Here is a 23,218-nt window from a genome sequence, read left to right as displayed (position 1 = left end):
TCTTGTTGCTTTTATACAAATTACTTAAACAGAGAATATTGGTTTTCGTTTTGAATCAGATAATTTAAAACTACTCACTTAAATGTTTATAAAGATATAGAGCTCTAAAATGTGTGACCAGTATTCGCTGAGTTTTGTTTGTTTAGAGACGTCCTCAAGAAAAAAAAAGTTCACGAGACAGAGAGGCAGAAAGCAAACCCTGTTTATTTTCTTTATTTTACAAAAGCACAACCTTTTGTTTTTATTGTAAGTGGACGCATAAAAAAGTAGACATCTCACAGATTCATTTTTCATATTTATTAAGTCTGTATGACCATACATGTCGGAGTATTTTAAGTTTATTTAGCTGCTATGTACAAAAAATTGCGCAAATCACGCCAGCGTGATTGCCGACTACAGAGGGTTAACTGGCAAAATAAACTTGAGATCGCTAGTTCTTTTGAGTGTGCAAGCACTGTCAATGATTGTTTCTGCTTGCTCCCCACCGTAAAAAAATTGGTCTGTACTGCTTCATTAACTTATAGTGCACCTGTGCATCTGTACCATTTGGAGCACAAACTCATATAAATAATTGTTAAAATAAATTTGAATAAAGAAATACAATTTAAGGAAAGTTAAATATAATAGTTAAATTAGATTTAAATAAACACCATGAACAAATAAATATACAGCTCCTACAGGCACTGTAAAACCAATAAACATTCTGTGTACAATTAAAACCAGATTGCCAGTTTCAAGTATAATTTTCAGACATGTGCATATAATAACCCTTATGTTATTTCTTATTTGTACAGTCACGGTATTGGGGTGAAGATAGCGGCAAGAATGAAGTACAGGGCACTGTTCTCGACCGTGCTGGCAGAGTGTTGCACCGGTTCGGGGGATCATGGCATGAAGGCATTTTCTGTGATACCTTTCCCAACCCACAATGCATCTGGAAGCCCAGTGAGTGACCATGCATGACATGACATACATTTTACAGAATGAATTGCAATCTAGTTTTATTAGAACCTGAATAACTTTTAACTTTTATTTCTGCTGTAAAAGATTTGTTTTAACATGTCAAACTGCACACATTATATTGTTTACTTGGATGTTAAGAGATTGTCTATATCATAATTCGCAGATCCTCAGCCAAATGATTACTTTGACTACTTTGGCTTCTCCCAGTATGCCAGAGAGCTCAATGAACTGACCCCTGATATAAAGGATAAATTGCCTCCAACAGACTCTCGCTTCCGTCCAGACCAAAGGTATGTGGTCTGTAATTAGAGAGAAAACAATCTCTCTCCTGTGAAGACAATGACCCCCATAATGAGCCGAATAATGAGCCTTTCATTCAGGTGTCACTGGGTACCACAAGAAAGATTGTGAAGACTTATTTGTATGCATGCAAATTGTATATCCAAGGTGAACATTTCTAGTAACTATGCAGTTAATTCTCGTACTGTATTTTCAGAAAGTTTTAGAATATATCCTCTCCCCAAATGTGTCACTAATAAAAAACAATTAAAATTTATTTTAATGAGAAGGCTTATATTGACCTATTAAGATGTTGCTTACATCTACCTTGTAAATATTTTGTTAAATCTTTTTATTAAACAGTTTTCACATGTAAGTCAACAACAATTAAAATTTTAACATTAAAGCTGCAAGCAGCGATGAAAAGGCCCTTGCACCCGTCCCGTGCCACCGCCACCCGGTGGCTTTAGGAGGACCGAGCATGGTGGGCAATGTGCATTTAAGTATGGTAGGTAAATATAGGAGTAGTATGTCAGTGACAAAAATGTCCTTTATTATGGGGATAATAGCATCACTCAGATAAGTGTTGCTAGCATGTTTTAGCATGTTTCTAGCATGTTTAGAACTGTGGCATATTTAATGTCGCTAGTACTGCATCACAGTGTAAATCATGTCACTTCCTGTCGACTGTAGGTGGCGCTATTACTTTAACTTAAAATTGTCATGTAGATGTGTCCAGGGCAGGACTCTTATTAAACATGGGAAGTTTGGCGCATATTGGACATTGCCTTCTTCAGTAACAACTTCCTGTTTCATTGCATTAGCATGCTTTAGCACTTAGCTAAGAATTGCTAGCATGTTTTAACATGTTTATAACATGTTCATAACTCAATGGCATATTTAATATGTTGCTAGTACTGCATCACAGTGTTAAACATGTCACTTCCTGTTGCCAGTAGGTGGCGCTATTATTATAACTGGAAATTGTCATGTTGATGTGTTCAGGGCAGGACTTTTATCAAACGTGTGAAGTTTGGGGCAGATTAGACATTGCGTTGAGTAATAACAGCTTCCTGTTTCATTGCATTAGCAAGCTTTTTGCACTTAGCTAAGAATTGCTAGCATGTTTTAACATGTTTCTAACATGTTTATAACTCAATGGCATATTTAATATGTTGCTAGTACTGCATCACAGTGTTAAACATGTCACTTCCTGTTGCCAGTAGGTGGCGCTATTATTATAACTGGAAATTGTCATGTTGATGTGTTCAGGGCAGGACTTTTATCAAACGTGTGAAGTTTGGGGCAGATTAGACATTGCGTTGAGTAATAACAGCTTCCTGTTTCATTGCATTAGCAAGCTTTTTGCACTTAGCTAAGAATTGCTAGCATGTTTTAACATGTTTCTAACATGTTTATAACTCAATGGCATATTTAATATGTTGCTAGTACTGCATCACAGTGTTAAACATGTCACTTCCTGTTGCCAGTAGGTGGCGCTATTACTATAACTGAATAGTCTCATGTAGATGTGTTTAGCATCTCTTATCACTCTTATCAAACATGTAAAGTTTGGCCATTGTTTGCCTGAGTTACAGCAACTTCCTGTTTCATGGCGAAACATAAATTTTTCAGGCCGACGAGGACACGCCCTTCGACGAAAACTCAAGATCTTCGCAATTTAGATTTAGAAGGCCTTAAGATTACACTCACCAAATTTGACGATGATCAGATTAAAATTAAAACTATAGGAGGAGTTTGTTAAAGTGCGAGGCCTGAAAATGGCAAAAACTGCACAAAAATCAGAGAGGAAGTTCAAAATGGCTGACTTCCTGTTGTGTTTAGTGCTACGCTCCAAGACACTTTTTTGTAGGTAATGGGTCATTACATGCATGAACCGAATTTCGTACACGTACGTGAAACGTAGCGGGAGGCGCACTCCGTTTAACCTTTAGAGGTGGTGCTATTGAGCCATTTTACCCTGCCCAATTGTGAAACGTATATCAGATGTAAATTTTCGCCAGTTCTAACGTGTGTGCACATTTTCGTGAGTTTTCGTGTATGTTTAGGCCCTCAAAAATGCGATTCACTTTAGAGAATACAATTCCAATAGTGTCCTCGCACCATCGGTGCTCGGGCCCTAAATTAGTCAGGTTCACTATATATTTCTGTGGGAATTTTGGGGGGATTTGCTACACTATACATTTTTGGAAAGGTTATTGTATACAGAGTCAGAAAATCAATGTTTGCATTTGCCCAGATGTCTATGGTATTGCATTTTTTACAAATGGCCGCCTTAAAACTTTAATTTGTAATATCTCGGCTTCTGAATAAGCTGTAATGTTGATTTTTAACTGCTAAACCCACATTTTCAGGGTCAAGGAATCCAATGGTGCTAGTTAAAAAGCTACACGATGTTACCACATTAACCAATAGATGCTTAAGTGGGTCAAAAATGACCCGGTGTGGTTGTTTTATTGCAATATCATTGTAATGAAACATTTTTCGCATTTAATATTCCATTCCAACTTGTTTTTTTATCATCCCATTGAAATACATCCACAGTATGGGTAAAAAAACTACACTTCACAAGCAGTTGGTCAGATAACTTGGAGTTCCTTTTATTGAAGAGTTTAAAATGCTTTAGCACTTAGCTAAGAATTTCTAGCATGTTTTAACATGTTATAGGTCTGCCTCGCTGTGACTGCTGCTGCTGCTGTGAGTTTGTTTGCTGCGTCTAAGCCTCATATTAGTCAAGTCATCTTCATTTATATAGCGCTTTTAACAATGTAGATTGTTTCAAAGCTGCTTTACAGAGATAAACGTATAATTTAAAGTAACAGATTGTTTTGGCTTTATAGCGGTTCTTGAATAAGTTATTTTCCAGCTAAAGTTAGTTTTGATTTATTCACTTCCGTCAAAAGGATAATTTATTAAATTAGGGGCCGCTAAGACGACATCGTTCTCTCTACACAGACTTTAAACGCTCAGGTGCGCATCAATAATTAATTCTATAGTTATGTGCGTTTGAATATATGTGCGCATGTTTGTAATTCTCTACAAACCAAGCCTTAAACTACTTGTCCTGCCTATAAATTTGATACAGAATTTTATTTTATTTTTTCACTACGGGGGAGATACGCGAAATTTCCACAATGCTTTATCTGTAGAGTGGTAAAGGATCCTCCATAGGGAGAGGCTAGTTGGCACTTCGAAGGTCCTTCGTCAGATCTGGATACGGCCTAGATCCGGCAGGCTGCGGGAAAACCTCGGGATAAACAAAGACACTAAAATTAGCGTGGATGCCATTCTTCTTATGATGTAACGAGTACATCAGGATTTAAGGGAAGTGTTCCCTTTTTTCACAATGCTTTACTTTTCATTACAAAGATATTGCAAGAAAACAACCACACAGTGTAATTTTTTAGCTACTTATGCATCTATGGGTTAATAGTTGTAGCTTTTTAACTAGCACCATTGGATTCCTTGACCCTTACAGTGTGGGTTTAGCAGTAAAAATCAACATTCCAGTTTCAGAAGTTTTTATTTTATTTTATTATTATAAAAAATGTTTTTATTATTTTTATTCAGAAGTCGAGATATTACAATTTAAAATTTTACGGCGGCCATTTTTTAAACTTCAATATGGCCGCCATATAGACATCTGAGCAAATGCAAACATTGATTTTCTGACTCCTTATACAATAAACCTTCCAAAAATGTATAGATTAGCAAATCCCAAAAAAAATCCTCACAAAGGTTAAAATCTGAATATAATGAAGCTGACTAAATATTTCAAGTGTAATCTTTCTTTGTAAAAAGTATAAATTTTATTATACATATTTCAAAGTTAATTATTCATTAGTTTGAATATTGGAACAAACATTATAATAACATCTTAGTTGATCATTCAATATACCTACTTTATTTTTGACAAACCATCACCTACTATATATTTAACATATGAGCAGAAATCGGCGAACAAAAGCTTATTTGATGACAGTAGTCATTTTTACAGTAAAAACGTTATAATCTAAAACTAATCAACAAAATTTTGTCTAAACATTCATATTTCATCTGTAACATATATTTTTTATGATCTATTAGCATATAAATGTTAATTTGCAGTTTAATACGTTGCTTATATGGCACACATGCTAGCTGTTCTGTAGTAAACAACAGCACGAATCTGTGCAGTTCGTTCATTCATTCACACAGACACGCGATTCATATTTAATCTTTATTAACATTAGTTAATAGAAATACAGCTGTTCATTGTTTGTTCATGTCAGTTTTCAGTGCATTAACTAATGTTAACAAGATTTTAATAAAGTATTAGTAGCCTAAATGTTGAAATTAACATGAACAAAGATTAATAAATGCTGTAGTAGACTGTGTTGTAATCAACTAATGATCACTAACGAACCTTATTGTAAAGTGTTACCATTATTTTTATAAAATGTTTGTTTATCTGAATAAAAAGTATGAGACAGCTTGTGGGTGAGTAAATGAGAGAATTTTCATTTTTGGGTGGAGTATCCCTTTAAGGAATTTGTATGAAGAGAAAGATGGTTTCAAAATGAATCGAACTACTGTACTCATTTCAGTTATTACATTTCTGTATCTTATTTTGATCAAATTTTTCAGAAAATTTTAAGGCAAGTATTAAGATGGCTGTAAAATGTATTTATTCACATATACAGGTGTCTCAAATTTGAATATCATGGAAAAGTGCAATATATTTCATCAGTTATTTAAGAAAGTGAAAATGTAATATATTATAGATAACATGTTACAATAACATGTCAACTAAAATGTTTCAAACCTTTATGTCAATGTCGTTAATTTCGGCCTAAAGCAAAAAAAAATAACATAAAACACCTCTCAAAATATTAGAATATTTAATTTCATGATTGAAATTAAATTACCATTCATATAGTATAAATACCAGGTATCTCTCGGTCTAGTTTAGTACTCTCGACCACAACCATGAGAAGTTTGCTGACTTGACAGTTGTCCAGAAAATGATCATTGACACCCTCCACAAGGAGGGTAAGCCACAAAAGGTCATCGCTGAAAGGGCTGGCTGATAGCAGAACGCTGTATCGAAGCATATTCATGGGAAGTTGACTGGAAGGAATAAGTGCAGCAGGAAAAGTTGCACAAGCAACAGGGATGACTGAAGCCTTGAGAAGATTGTCAAGTGAAACCGATTCAAGAAACTTGGGAGAGCTTCATAAGGAGTGGACTGAAGCTGGAGTTAGTGCATCAAGAGGCACCATAGGGCTACAACTGTCCTATTCCTAGTACCAAGCCACTTCTGGGCTAAAGAGAAAAATAACTGGGGCTGTAGCTCAGTGGTCCAAAGTCCTTTTTTCAGATGAGAATAAATTTTGCATTTCATTTGGATATCAAGGTCCCAGAGTCTGGAGGAAGAGTGTAAAGGCACATAATCTAACTTGCTTGAAGTCCAGTGTGAAGTTGCCACAGTCAGTGATTATTTGGGGTGCCATGACATTTGCTGGTGTTGGTCCACTGTGTTTCAAGTCCAAAGTCAATGCAGTTGTCTGCTGACAAGCTTTATGGAGATGCAGATTTCCTTTTTCAGCAGGATTTAGCACCTGCCCACAGTGCCAAAACTACTACTGGCTGGTTTGCTCGCCATTATATTACTGTGCTTGATTGGCCAGCCAACTCGCCTGACCTGAACCCTATAGAGAATCTATGGGTCTCTAGGGTAACTCTATCATCTTCCGCTTGACAATTCAAGTGTTCAATAACGCCTCAATAACACATTCAATAAGTCTTCAATAACGCCTCAGCAGTGCCACAGGCTGATCGCCTCAATGCCACGCCGCATTGATGCAGTAATACGTGCTAAAGGAGCCCCGACCAAGTATTAAGTGCATAAATGAACATACTTTTTTTTGTATATTAAATCCTTTTTTGATTTATCTTGGGAAATTTTCTAATCATTTTATATACTGGATTTTTATTTTAATGAGCTGTAAGCCATAAACATCAAAATAAAACCAAAAAAACAGTCTTGATCTATTTTACTTTGTCTAATGAATCTAGAATATATGAAAGTGTAACTTTTTCAATTAAATAAATTTTTTTAACTTTTTCCTCAATATAAAAATGTTTGTAGATGCACCTGTAAATGTATATTTTTCTTACAGACTTCTTGAAGAGGGTAAAGTGGTGGAAGCTGATAAATGTAAGGATGAAATGGAGGAGAAACAGCGTGACCGACGCAAAGTAATGGCAAAAAGGGGTGAAGAGCATGTTCCACGTTTCTTTATGTGAGTCCTAATATTTATCCCATATTAACGTGTTTTTTTTGTTCTGGTCTAAACTCTCTCCTGGTAATATACACTTCAATTTATTAATCCTAAGGTTTATAATTATGTCAGACGACCACATAATATATTAATGGAATATTTATTAGATAATATATATATAATATATAAGATAATATACCTTTTTTTTAAATAGCCATGAACTTCTGCATATTTGAATTTATTGTTAAGAGGAAAACCCCTTGAGATGTGACATCTCGTTTCCGAGGGGACCTCAAGAAAAACATATTTCACATACATACATACATACATACATACATACTAACAGAACAAAAAACAAATGCTCTCCATCACACCAATACCACACATATCTTATCCAACCATTAAATATTAGGCAATAAACAATTAAGGTAATTCATATAGACATTTATATCAAGCATGAGGAAAACAGTTGCAGCTTGTATGCAAATAATTCAGAGGAGACATCTTAAACTGGTGAAAAGAGGAGATTGATCTAAAAGACCTAAACCATTCCAATCAGAAGGGGCTTTAAATTTAAAGGCTCTCCTCCCACTTTCTTTGAATATATTTGGTACAGAAAAAAAAAAGGTCAGTGTCTCTTAGGCTGTAGGATGTTTGATATGTAATCAAGTATTGTGTCAGGTAGGATGGGTAGTTTGAGAAAATACATTTGTGAAAAAACTGCAACCAATGATACTGTCGTCTAGCATTTAGTGAAAGAAGATTCAATAACTGATACATTTCACAGTGATGAGTTCTAAATGGACACCTCAAAACAAATCTGCAGATACAGAATACACACATTCAAAGGTTTAAGATTGGTTGCGGCTGTGTTCTGATAAACAACTTCTGCATTATCAATTATAGGCAATAATAGTGGAGTAATACTTTTTAATCTAATCTGTTTTGTAAAACAATTAATTGAGCAATATAACATTCTTAAGCTACAGTTTGTTTTTTACAATAGAACCGATATGAGGTCGGGAGTTGAGCCAAAGGCCCAGATATTTAAACTCCTCAACATTATTTAGAGGTGTACCATCCAGGAATTTAACCTCAAGAGATTTTGGTTATGGAGTGCAGATCTAGTTGCAAAAAGCATGCTATAAGACTTATTTTTTATTCAATAAAAGCAAATGATAAGAGAACCATGTTAGAATAAGATTGAAATCAAATTGAAGTGAGTTTTGAATCTTAGATATATCATGATTAGATGCATTCATAACTGTGTAATCTGCATATAGATTAATCTGACAGTTGTTGTGGCAAAAATTCATCAAACAAACATCACTGCGTAAGAGACACTCAAAGTCAAATTATAAAATAGAAGTATTTATTTTTGCAAGAATAGGAGCAGTCTAATACACAGTTGTTACCCTGTGCAGAAGAGTGACACACCCCCAGACAGACTGAACCACCTTTTATCTAAGTTTCAAGGCCTAATTTCCTCTTAGAGCCTTCCTCTCAGTAGTTTTCCATCCAGTAGTTTTCCATAGACAAGGAAGCCATAACATAGTTGGCCCACATAACATTTGGTGCCCCCTGCACCAAATGGCCTTCTGACAATATGGTCAGAGGTCTTTGTTCGTCTGTTCTCTGGAGTGTCTCTCCCTTCTGCCTCCCCAGGTACATAAACATAATCTTCTCTCACTACAAGTGAGAGACCAGATGAGGCCATCATTAGGAATCACTGAAAATCAGAGTAATACTGAAAAATTCCATAACACTCCTCTCTGTTTATCATTATCTGATAACTGATTAATCAAACATAATAATAATAATAAAAATGCAAGTTCAAGTCATTACATCACACATCATAAAAGATCACTCTCATTGAACCTGTGAAGAAAAGTTTAGAATGAAGAAGCATAAGGCTGTTTTTGTGGGGGAAAGCCCCATAATTGTTTAGCAAGCAAGTAAACAATTTACTAATGCCGGGCTAAACTGGGAAACACTGTTCCCGAGCTCCTGCAAGCAGACCCTCAGTCACACTAGTAAGGAATAAATAGTTATAGCACAGTAGGAAAACAAACAGAAAATAAATAAATAAAAAATAAAATAAAAAATCCCTCAGTTTCAAACCCTGTCCTTGTACGCCATCTCGTAACACGGATGACTGCTGTTTTTAACCCTCTTTACATATCAATCGTTCTCAGAAAGAAAAGAAAACATCAACACATTTAACTGTAATCGCTACTTGAATCATCTGCATAATTTTGTTCATCCCATCATCATTCGGATAGACTGTCATTTTCAATTGAACAGACATTCCAGTTTTCTCATATTCAACCATGAATAACAAAAATTATCAAAATAACACATACAATCATAACTCCTACACATTCAACATTTTCCCCATATCCATTTCCCTAACCATATTTTGTTCTTATACCTTTAACTTTTAATTTAATCAGGCAGTGGTTCTACTTAACAAGCTTCAACAATAATCCCTATAATTTACATTAATTAATAGATCTTCTCTTCCTGAAAACCTTTGCCTTAAATATTTTCTAATGAATCAGTAACCAATCAAATCATTTGTCATATACCAATATCAATACTAAGCTCTATTTCAATATAATCAGATAAAATCCTCAAAATCATCACAAAACATATTCTTAAACCATTAGTTGGTCCACATCCTCCTCCAGGCATGTTGATCTCGTTCGCCCCTTGGACTCCTGAGATCACCACCGCACCCCCAATGGAATGAACCACTTCCTGCTTGCTGTCACCTGTGAATGGAGACCTTATGTATTTTGTTAGTGACCGCTTGTCTTTCCCTCGTCCCTTTTGGTGTGACCTGTGGAATTTTCACCATCTGTTTACAAACTCAAACATATTATCATTAGACATTTCTTGCTTAATAGAGTCAGAGTCCTTTTCCCCTGAAAAACACATATCCACTTTGCTTACATTAACAAGTCAATATTCATACATTTAGAAACAGAATCAGTTCAGCTTGATGCAATCCATCCTGACATTCTGCAAAAGGAAAAAAAATTAAGTTATGCGCTGCAAAAGGTGTAGCACCTTTCTGCCACAATAATAACCCAGACCAGGACAGTTAGCAAAATTAATTTTGCCCTGTCTCCCAAACCTGCATGTTCTCTGTAAAGAAAAACAAATTTCGAGGTTATTGTCAGATAGTAAAGTACTTATTTTCTTTTGTCTACTGTGCTCCCGTGGCCTTCGATGCTCTGGCGTTTCCTGTTGAAAACAATCCAGACAGCAATTTTGTTAGGCAGAAAAATGGCTTCTTTCAGGGCTTTTACCCAATTACCCCTAGTGTTCTCCCAACATTTATTCAGCAAAAGTGAACCCCTTAATGAACCATATTTGGCAATTGTTATACCATCTCCCTCTTGATGCGCAACACAACTCAAGCATCAATTTAACATAACATTTAACATAGTGTTCTCGATAAAGCTTGCCATCAACACTAACCCAAACGTTGTCCTTCAGACAAATTTCCTCCAGACATCTTTCTCTGCCTCTGAAACAAAATATTACATTCTTCACTTAAAGCCACAATCTCATTTTCTTATCGAAGTATTTGAAGGGCAACGGCCCTCTGTCTCACAGCGTATCCTGCTTTTTCCCAGGTCTGTTGTTTTGTCTCGCAACTCAGTCCTCTATAACTATTTTTAAAGTCATCAATAGTTTCTATCAGGTCAGTTCGTGCTGTACAGCCTTGGTCAATGTCAGTCAAAAAAAACATTCTCCTCCTGTTTACAATAATCATAACTGGCTCTCTGCATAATTTGATATTGACTTAGCCAATGTCTCATTTCATTTCATTTTTCATTGTATTGTGTTTACAGGGGCAATGCACATTAATAAACAAATGTAAATGTGCCAGAATTAGCCTAAAAGGCTATTTTACATCTGTAGACCCTTGACAGAATGTTAAGAAAGTCACCCTAAAAACAGAGACAAAACATCAAACATATACACATCATATGACCATATATACATACAGTCATGGTCAGAATTAATGGCACCCCTGGTAAATATGAGCAAAACTGGCTGTAAAAAATAAATCTGCATTGTTTAAACCCTTTTTGATCTTTCATTCAAAAAATTGCCAAAATTCTAACCTTTCATTGAAGCAAGAGAATTGAAAGTGGGGCTAAATCACATTATGAAATAAATGTTTTTCTCCAAAACACATTGGCCACAATTATTGGCACCCTTTTATTAAATACTTTTTGCAACCTCCTTTTGCCAAGATAACAGCTCTGAGTTTTCTCCTACAATGCCTGATGAGTTTGGAGAACACCTGACAAGAGATCAGAGACCATTCCTCCATACAGAATCTCTCCAGATCCTTCAGATTCCCAGATCCATGTTGGTGCTTCTTCTCTTCAGTTCAGCCCACTCATTTTCTATAGGGTTCCGGCCAGGGACTGGGTTGGCCATTGCAGATCTTGGTTTTGTGCTCAGTGACCCATTTTTGTTTTGATTTTGATATTTGTTTTTGGATCACTGTCCTGTTGGAAGATCCAAACATGGCCCGTTATAAGATTTCTAGCACAGTCTGTTAGGTTTCGATTTTTTATCCGTTGGTATTTGATCCAATCCATGATGCCATGTATCTGAACAAGATGTCCAGGACCTCAGGCAGAAAATTAGGCCCACAGCATTAAAGGAGAACTCCGGTGCAAAATGAACCTTTGGTCTAATTACACATTGTTACCTAGTCAACCGTTATCTGAGATTTGTTTTCATGATTATCGAATGTAAATAGTTTTATCTCTAAAAACAGTTTAGCCTATAACGCTAGTATAACGCTAGTATATGGGGCGTAGAGTAATGACAAATAAAAATCACTTGTTAATACCACTAACAAGGCTCAAAATAGCCCCACACTAACACGGTAGCATAATGAAGGTCCCTACCTTCAAACCGAAGCATTGAGAACTTTTACAGTGTCCAGACAGTTTAATAAGAAGATATTTTATACATAGTCAACTTCACGTATACAAGCAGAATCCATCTTGGAAAAACAGTCTCTATCAATCGATCTACGAACCACCGATCCAAATGCGCTGGACCATATGAGATTCTACACAGTTCAGCGCATTTGGATCGGTGGTTCGTAGATCGATTGATAGAGACTGTTTTTCCAAGATGGATTCTGCTTGTATACGTGAAGTTGACTGTATGTATAAAATATCTTCTTATTAAACTGTTTGGACACTGTCAAAGTTCTCAATGCTTCGGTTTGCATGTAGGGACCCTCATTATGCTACCGTGTTAGTGTGGGGCTATTTTGAGCCTTGTTAGTGGTATTAACAAGCGATTTTTATTTGTCATTACTCTACGCCCCATATACTAGCGTTATACTAGCGTTATAGGCTAAACTGTTTTTAGAGATAAAACTATTTACATTCGATAATCATGAAAACAAATCTCAGATAACGGTTGACTAGGTAACAATGTGTAATTAGACCAAAGGTTCATTTTGCACCGGAGTTCTCCTTTAAATATACAGCAGAGTATTTCATTTTACACATGGGGTACTTTTTTATCCCTGTGTGCAACAAACCCATCTTACGTGTTTGCTGCCAAAAAAGCTATAAAATGAGTGGGCTGAACTGAAGAGAAGAAGCACCAACATGGATCTGGGAATCTGAAGGATCTGGAGAGATTCTGTATGGAGGAATGGTCTCTGATCTCTTGTCAGGTGTTCTCCAAACTCATCAGGCATTGTAGGAGAAAACTCAGAGCTGTTATCTTGGCAAAATGAGGTTGCAAAAAGTATTTAATAAAAGGGTGCCAATAATTGTGGCCAACGTGTTTTGGAGAAAAACATTTATTTCATAATGTGATTTAGCCCCACTTTCAATTCTCTTGCTTCAATGAAAGGTTAGAATTTTGGCAATTTTTTGAATGAAAGATCAAAAGGATAAACAATGCAGATTTATTTTTTACAGCCAGTTTTGATCATATTTACCAGGGGTGCCATTAATTCTGACCATGACTGTATACACATAAATACACACATATATACGCATATACATATATCCGCATAGACACATATATACATATATATACATACACATACATACATACACAAAACGCATAGAAATTAAAAATAATGGTAATAAAAATAGAGAGAAAGATAAAAGCAGAGCAGAAAACACAACAAAGTCCATTGTCAAAGATACAATACTAATGTTGACAGTGTTGAGTAGTCAGTAACCATTTTTTAAGCTGAAACTGGAATGAACCAAACGCATCTAATCGTCTAATGTTTAGTGGGACGCAGTTCCATTCCATTGCAGCTTTTACCGAAAATACAGCCTGGCTAAATTTACATTTTTTGAAAGAGATAATACAATCCTCTCTTTCCCCACCCCTTGTAAATCGTTGAGTAGTTGTTCTAACATTCACAAACTGTTTTAGTGGTGAAGACAGGCTATGTATAGTCTTAAACATCAAACAAATATGTACATATTTGATCAAGTTATCCCAGTTTAGTAAGTTGTATTTTTTTAATATGGAACAATGATGAAACCTAACTGATTTCTTATCAAGAGTTTTTAATGATTGTTTATACAAAGACTCTAGTGGTTTCAGAGTAGTGATATTAGCGTGTGACCAAGTAGTTAAACAGTAGGTAATATTAGAAACAATTATTGACTGCATATACATTAGCGGCATTAAAATTTGATAAACTAAATCTGACCCGGTTACAGACCTTTTTAACCTGTGCCTTAAATGACAATTTAGAATCAATCAGAATACCAAGGTACTTATATTTAGATACAACTTGTAATTTTTCACCTGATACAGATACATCTGGCACTATACTTAAATTCTTATTTTTTGGTGAAAAACATGCACACTGTTTTAGAGATGTTTAACTGTAAGCAGCAATGTTCTAGCCAAGCTGCAACATGAACCAGGGATTCTGTAAGTTTGTTTGCAACTTGTGACACACTACGTCCGTGTATATAAATAACAGTGTCATCTGCATACATTTGAATATTAGTATTAGGACAGACTGAAGGAAGATCGTTTATGTATAAAGTAAAAAGTAAAGGGCCCAGGATAGATCCTTGTGGAACACCAGTAGAAATACTTAGAGGAGCTGATTTATAATTCTGTATACTTACATACTGTGTGCGACCTGACATCAATTCAAGTCTCACTTTGTTGTTGCCGTAACATCTTCTTTTATTTCAACCCTCGATGGATGGCGATCTACAACTCCACAATTCCAATTTACATAAACCGATCCAGAAAGAATTCAAATCCACATCATAAATGACAAAAGTAATTACTACCGGACAGATCTTGATGACCAATCAACTTAAAGCTCGTCCCATGTTCTCTATCATCTTCTCATCAGATTCACTCAGCATTTGCCTTCTTTAAAATTTGTCACTTGCCTTAACCCATCTGTAATGATAAAACACTCTCCAGAGGTTAAAGACACAATATACACACTATTCAGGCGGAATAGCTGCCCTAAACTAACACCTACAAGACATAAAGTGCTGCCCCCATCACACACACTCATGCTAGACACACATATGCTAACTGCTCATTTCCAATGTTCGCTTTTTTTTATATTAACTCTAAAATTATCTCTAAGTTTTAAATAAGATTTAATCTTCACATTTTCCTGCAGCTTTTATATCATTTTACATGGCCTCTTAAACCGTTTCAAATGTTCATTATTTTGTCTTTAGAAAAGTCAGCTGGGTTGTTTTGGTTCATTATCATTATTTTGTTTAAGCTTGCCTTACCAGGCCTGATAACAGAAAGACAGACAGAGTACCAATCCCTCAAGCAGTCTCTCTCACTATACACAAATAATCTTTTCAACAGCCTCCTAAGACTGAAACTTAATTAATCATAGAACCCTTAATAGTTCACAAATGTTAATATACAAATCTTTAACTCAAATTAGAACCATTACAACAATCTAAAATACATTATGCTATGAGCATTTCTGAGGTTATCTTTAGTTTGAATACTTGTATAAATTCTCAATTCACCTAACCTTTGTTATGAAAACTGTCTTAATCTTTAGTCACCACCATGTCTAACCTTCAGGAGTTAAAACCATCTTATAGACATATTAGTTCAAAATCAACACTTCTATAATTTTCCTTGCCCATAAGGCAACCAAATATAAATTAATAAGTTTTGTTACTGTCTCCCCAACAAATAATGACAATCACCTCATGGTCTCAGCTGACTCTTGAAAGCACATTTTCCATTAGCTTTTTATCTATAATTTCCATCAGACTTGTCACAATTGAAAACAAGCCATACAGTGAATTGCGGGGTTTTTTCCTCTGGTGAGTGATATAGAGAGGAACTCACATTCTCTTGGGTCAGACCGTCGCGATTCCTCACAACGCATCTCACCTCTCATTGGTCTGCTGACCCCAGTGGCCTCCAGTAATCAGCGCTCAACTCTCATACCTTTCTCACATAACACCTCCATCCGGAGATGTCCGTGTTTGTGACCCCCTGCGTTAAATAGTCCCCTGGCCAGGAAGATCTATTCGTCCTTGAGTAGCCACTCCCACTGGTGACCCGCTCATTCCCATCACACAATCAGTTTCTTCAACAGAACTCAGCTGTTTTTTTTTCTGGAGCTTAGGAAAGGCACATTCAAGAGTCACCTCCATCTGGACTGCCTAATAGTGTTAAGGGAGACAGGTTAATAACAACAGTATTTAATCACTCAAATCTGTTAGACCTGTCCGAATCAACAAAATCTCAGTGAACGTTATTCACATCCGTTTATTCAGTGTACATCTATGCCATGGTCATAGGTCCTGTGTCATGGTGAAGGCTAAGATCAGACAAAGACGTTACTGGTCCTAAAATAACAAGTACAAAAATGTCTTCTCAATTCAGGTCTACATTATTATCTTAAAGACTTCTTTAAAGTCATTCAGTTTACAATCTAAAATATTTAATTACAAATTGCCCTCTGTATGGCAATGATTTCCTTTAACATATGTGTCTATAATTTTCAACTGAAACACTGTGCTTTTCTATAAATAGCTTATTGTCACGACATGCTAATAACAGCCTTCTGACATTGAATGAGAGAGAGACTCTGAGGCCTTCAGGAGTGGTACACTGTCTCTCATACTAAACATTCTCAACTTTATCTACTTTATCTTTTAACTCTAGCCCAGCTTAAGGCACCTTTGCCAGAAATTACATACGTTTTCAATATTAAAAAATAATTTTATAGTTGTCTTTTGCTCTACATCAGGGAATTTAGACATTACAAATTCCACTCATATTGGGACTGTCACACTGGCAGTTTCAGTCAAGTCCCAAGCTTATCTTCTGAAACCAAAACATCAGCTTCTAGCTCCTTCATGGTCAACACTACCAAGCTGTTTGTTTAAATAGATCCCTTTCTACACATTTTTACATTTAGTAACTCTAAAACCCAGTGCTAGGCCTACTGCTTCTGCTTATTTGATCTTAAATACAAATAGTTATTCTATTTCTCAATAACGTTTCACTATAACATCTCAATTTTAGTTGTCAGCTTCTCAATTACAATCTGCAATTAAGATCTTCCAAAACCTTTTTTTTTTTTTTTTAGCGTTTCATTAAAAGCCAATCATCTTTTTTAGTTACCAGTATTTTTAAAAATATTTTTGCTTATCTGTAATCCAGATCTACTGGTACTTTAGTTCCTTTTCCTTTTAAAAGGATTTCCTTACGACTTAAATCTTTCAACTTTCTTTTCTCTTTCAATCTACTTACGACTTCCATCTACCAACTTTCTTTTCTCTTTCATTTACTTGCACATTCTTTTCACTTTCCTTAGCCCTGCATTCACATTCTTAGTTCTTTCTCAGACGAAAACTTTAATATCGTCATTCAAATACTGTTCTACTTTCAAACCCACATTAATACACGTCACTTTCACATTCCATCAACCTTCTTTTCCACCTTTCTGAGTGGGCATTTACAGTTACTGCTAAACACAGCTGACCACAATTAAAACACTCTCTGTCCCCTTGCCTATAGTTCGATCACGGTGAGCTTTCAAACAGCTCCAACTTACTGCGCACCCTTGAAGCCGTGTGTCCCAATCAGGAATGTAAACAGAGCTGATAAGCAGTTCTCTGTTCCTCTTACAGTCCACCAGTGGCGGATTCAATCACACTAGCCAAATCATAATCTTCATCATTATTATTGGCAGACCATTCATTTTCTGCACGGAAATGCATAAATTGTTTTAACAAAGTTTCTGTTTAACTTTAACACTTGTCCAGGGAAAATTATCCCCGACCCATAATTTCCTTTATAAAACAGACAATGTCTTTTTCTTCAATGACTTAATATCAACAAAATATCCGACATTTTACATTATTGAATTCCAAAATCTGTCTTTACATCTCTCTAATTCGGTATTATCATCAACAACACATTTAACATCCGGAAGCCGGGCTGAATAAGCATGCGCTGTTGCTGTACTCCCAGCAGAGCTGGAGTCTTTAGGTTCAAAAGATAATGGTTGTCAAACCAAAAATAAACAATTTCACTCTTTATTTTACCACTAAAATATAGAATTGTTCCCCATTTTGCTTAATGAAACATTCATTTTCTTTATATCATGTTAATCATACTCAATACCTTATTATTATTATTTTTAATCTGAACCTCACTTTTCATACCATTTCTTAATCTGACTTAACCGGCGTTCATAAATAGTTCCATACATTTTATCAGAAATGTTATTTTCATAACATACATTTTCTACAGTTGTTTTCTTCTCAAAATGGTTAGTCTGCAGATTCAACAAGTATTATCGTTACTGTCTCTGTCCCACTTATCTCTACTGTTTTTACAGAAACCAAAATATCATATTACTCAAATCTCAAACCTTCACAAAGACAGCCTTATTGCTGCTTGCTACTTCAACTTTTGTTACAAAAAAAAATCTTCTGACATCTAATGTCATGCATCCATCTAATGGATGAAAAATAAAAACCCTTTTATCAGTTATATTCAATCTTACTATATGGCAATACATTCTACATCAACTCTGTTCTCTTTTATCTGCTTCAAGCCAACAACTCATTGTCTTTTCACACTTTTACACACGTTGAACGCAGACACAACAACTTCTGTTTCCCACTGCTCTGTTCAACTGATTCCCGCACCATCTTTAATCTTTTGTTTCTCACTGCTCTGTTCAACTGATTCCCGCACCATCTTTAATCTTGTGGTGCTCAATATCATACATTTCTGCCCTTAATTTTTATCTCATTTGACAAAACACTGGTGTACCAAATTTCGCAAGCTTGCACACTTTTTTTTATCTCATTTGGTAGTAGTACACCGGTGTATCATATTTCATAATCTTGCTCTGAGACATCCCCATACTGGCTGTTTCTCTGTTCTCTGTGGATTTCTCTTTTGCGGGCGTTCTCTTGATTTGTCAGACGTCTCCGAAACAAATCCGATTTTTTCTTTTAACCCAAACCGGTCGAGTTGCACAATTAGTGCCCTCCTAATTATGGTTCACCAAAAAATCTGTTACAATTGGTTCCCCCTAATTAGCTTCAGCCCCCAAAAATAATTCGCTCCGTGGTGGAACAATGAATTTTCAGGTACCTATCTGTGTGAAATGTCTTGGTCTGTCACAGTTCTCAATTAATTCCAGATTATTTATCTGCTTGAAATATCTTTTTCTGTCACAGACCTCAATTAATTTCAGATTATTTTCCTCATATCTGTTTGAAATATCTTGATCTGTACGTAGATCTCACTTAATTTCAGATTACGTACCACAGAAACGGTTCTCAGCCAATATGGTTCAATTTCACTCTTTCCCCCAATTAAACCGAATTTAAATGACCCTTACCAGAGACGCTGTTTCATGCCACACGCGGGTTCTTTAGATCCCAGTGGTCGACTCTCCCGGGCTCTGACATCGGCCGGCCTCTCTCTCTTAAGTTTACGAGGTAGAGCTGGAACTTACTCAGTCCAGGTGGCCAAACACCGTCCGATCTCAGGTCCAGGAGGCATCGTCCAAGGAATCCCACTATTCTGACACCAAATTGTTGTGGCAAAAATTCATCAAACAAACATCACTGCGTAAGAGACACTTAAAGTCAAATTATAAAATAGAAGTAGTGGCATATTCAGAATGAATCAACACAGGTGATTCATCAACTAAATACATTCAGGTGTAATTGTAAATGCCATAATGAAAAGAATGTACAAATATTTCTCTTTCATCAGAAAAACCCTAGATCACGCTGGAAGAGAGGTATGGGTGACAAATGGCACTTACTGGAAGATTCGAGAAAATCCAGGATTTGCCAGCACTGGAAATCTGGAATTGTGGTGTTAATGATATTGGTGAAGTCCTGCGATTTTTGTCCTCCCAGTATTCTGTTAACAAAACTCATTAATTTTGGCATATCATTAAGTTTAATGTATGTATATAATTATATTTTATGTAACACTTGTGAATTTTAGTACAAGACAAAGACTTTGTTCAAAGGCAATGTAGGAATGGAGTTTTGGTGCCTTTTAATCTAAAGTATGATATTCCTCAAGCCATACATTCCTCCTTTTTACTGATGATTTAAAAATAGGATTGTGTCAATCAATAATATTCTCCATGTTATGTGTAATGTGTTATATATTTCTTTCTTGCTTTTTTAAATAAGTCTGAAAAAATTTTTTTTTTTTAAACAAGGTCTAATGCCTGATATACATGGTATGATTAATTCTTCCCAGACAGTAATGGATTTTGGGATTTTACACTTAAGGAAGATGTAGAGATGTACTGATTATGTATTAATGTATTGATCTTAGCTAACTATAGTGATTTAATCCAGAATGTTTTGCATTTTCTATTTCAATAGACCTGTTTGTTTAAATAATGCATGTCTATACTGTTAGCTGTAAGTTATGCTTTTTAACTAATAGATTTAAATATGTCTGATAGAAAAATGTCGATCGATCTCTCTGTATAAAATACTTTCCGTTTCTGTAATTGCTCAATGTAGTTAACAATGAAACTGTTTCTACTTGGATTTTTCAAATAAACCTACTGAAAATAGTTTGGTGAAAAGTGTAATTGGGTTCGCTTTCACTAACCTCTGCAGAAGCATCCAATTCCACCAAGTCTGGCAAGACAGACAGAAGCGCCAGCCAATGCCTTTGTAAGGCCCCACCCCCTTACCCGAGGGCATGTAAGGCCTGCATGTGCTACTTTTCTCCAGTTGACATTCGCTTCTCGCGATCTCTACACGTTCACAGTTTGGTTGGACTTGCTGCTCACCTTACGTGTCTGCAGGAGGACAAATCGCCAGATCAGCCTCTGCCAGGCGTGACAGTTGTTTTTCTACCTAGTTTAGCTATGTTTGCTTCTGAGCCGCTCACGTTCTCGCATCTCACCTGTTTCCCTTTCCACAGCTGCCCGCCACGGATTTTACTGAGGTTTTTGCTGGTATGTCGCTCTCTAAATCTACTGCTTCTCCCGGGAACAGCCTGTCACAGGCCTCTGATAACCAGCTCTGGTGATGACGACGTTGCGGGTTTTTTCGGGGTCTCATAGGACAAGGAGGCCATCCTGCCTTCTGGCATTCCCCAGGCCAACGCCCCCGTGGCCTTGCTTCAGTCCATCCACCTGGAAGTGTGTGAGCGAGCGGCCGCTCACCTCAACATTGAGGGGCCGGCTCCACAGAGCGCCAACAAGGAAACAACTCTTCCCTGTCCTTCCAGCGTGCACGAAGCACATGGGGCACAACTGGAGCGACCAGCTCAATCTTAAACACGGTCTTGCGGGTCTAGAGGTAGACCCGCAAGATACCCCCCGTGCCACGCCCTTCTCGGGACCGTGAAGCCAGTGCTGAAGCAGTCTCATATGGAGCAGCCCGAGCGGAGTTAGCGCTGCTGCAGCCATATGCCCTAGGAGCCTCTGAAAATATTTAAGTGGGACCGCCGTCCTGACATTGAACGTGTTCAAGCAGTTCAGCACCAACTGAGCGCGTTCCTCTGAGGTGCGCTGTCTGTGCGACCGAATCCAACTCCATACCGAGAAAAGCGATCATCTGCACGAGGGAGAGTTTGCTTTTTTCCCAGTTGACCCGAAGACCCAACTGGCTTAAGTGCTTGAGCACGAGGTCCCTGTGTTCGCAAAACTGATCTCAAGAGTGTGCTAGTATGAGCCAGTCGTCGAGATAGTTGAGGGTGCGAACGTCCTGTTCTCTCATGGTAACAAGTGCCCCCTCCGTGACTTTCGTGAAGACATGGGGAGACAGGGACAGCCTGAAGGGCAGGATATGCTTGACCCTCGAATGCAAAGCACAGAAACGGCCTGTGTCGAGGGAGAATCGGGACATGAAAGTACGCGTCCTCGATACTACGGTCGATTGCTGCAAACCAATCTCGGGGATGGATGCATTCGAAAATGCGCTCTGCGTGAGCATTTTGAAAGGTAGCTTGTGGAAATTCCGATATAAAACTCGCAGGTCCGTGATCGGTCCCAGGCTCACAGAGACCGTACAAGCAGGAGCAGAGGGACTGTAGATTCGAAAAATCATGCTTCCCCCATAATTGTTGAATCACGGAAGCTACACCTGATATTTTGCCAAGAGATTTTTTATTTGAACATGTGTCATGTGTCAGACAGAGAGAAACACAGGCAAATAAGAATAAGGCTACATGAGAGGAGGTCTTCATTCTAGATTTCTCCATTCCCCATTATTCTATCTTCTCACCCCATCATGCTAGATGTAAATGGTTCCTGGGTTTCTCCTTCCTTACCCCATAATCTCTATGTTTCCTCCTTCCTCTCACCCCATCATCATGCCTTAATGCTTCTCTGAGTTGGTACAGTAAGATTCAGCTTTTATACATCACAGAGAGACTTACAACTTCCTTGTAAGGTAGAAAAACATATTGCTTATGTTTAAAGATGGAATGTCTACCTAATGCACATGGTCTATCCACATTAAGAAACTATTTCTTCAGTGTATACATTAATGTTATACAAATGGTACATTTGCATCAGTTGAAACATTCATTCTCCTTGCAAAGAACATACGAACTGTACGCAGCTCTCTGCTCAGCACACATGTACAAACATAGTCTGACTTCACAAAATACATTATGAAATTATAAAGAAAATTAATAAAGAAAAATAATACTAAAAAATAACATTAAACAGTCAATTTTTCAGTCTTCAGGGACTGTAGGTATACCCGCAGTGGGGCAGCGAGGTGGAACGCAGGGAACTGCTTTTTATTTTTTATTTGGGTACCACTGTGACTCCAGTGGAACAGAATTTTGACTCAAAAGATAAGTTTCCCGGCCCTCCACCGGGAGAGAGCAGCTCCACCCATCTCCGGTCACCCATCTCAGGGTGATTGTTTCACCGACCACTTAAACAGCGGCTGAGAAGAGCGGTGTCATCCTCCTGCGGCGGACACAGTCGAGCAGGCTGTGCCAGTTCTCTTACGAGAGATACTCTCGTACCGCGTTGTCGTAGCAACGCATTGGGGAAAATCCTTTTCCACGAGAATACTGAAGCAAAAAATTATCCTTAATTTTCTATCAATGTAAAGCGCATTGCCACAGCATACAGACCTAGGCGAGACAGCTCGCGCGCCTATTGGCTGCTGTGCGGCAAA

General features: G+C 37.0%; 1 protein-coding gene across 5 annotated transcripts in view; it reads left to right on the top strand.

The window, feature by feature from the left end:
* The window catches only part of LOC306986600 (oxysterol-binding protein-related protein 3-like), a 122,649-nt gene extending 99,948 nt beyond the window's left edge, over nt 1-22,701 (top strand). For all 5 annotated transcript variants that reach the window (XM_079589998.1, XM_079590000.1, XM_079589999.1 and 2 more), the window contains 4 exons: nt 795-945; nt 1,127-1,253; nt 7,425-7,547; nt 19,815-22,701. In XM_079589998.1, the coding sequence (XP_079446124.1) occupies nt 795-945; nt 1,127-1,253; nt 7,425-7,547; nt 19,815-19,926 (513 nt within the window). In that variant the 3' untranslated portion in view covers nt 19,927-22,701. The remainder of the gene's footprint in view (nt 1-794; nt 946-1,126; nt 1,254-7,424; nt 7,548-19,814) is intronic.
* The last annotated feature ends 517 nt before the right edge of the window (nt 22,702-23,218 follow it).

The sequence above is a fragment of the Phoxinus phoxinus genome, assembly GCF_949152265.1.
Source record: "Phoxinus phoxinus genome assembly, chromosome: 19".
NCBI classification, from domain to species: domain Eukaryota; kingdom Metazoa; phylum Chordata; class Actinopteri; order Cypriniformes; family Leuciscidae; genus Phoxinus; species Phoxinus phoxinus.
This window is presented reverse-complemented; position numbering and strand designations above follow the sequence as displayed.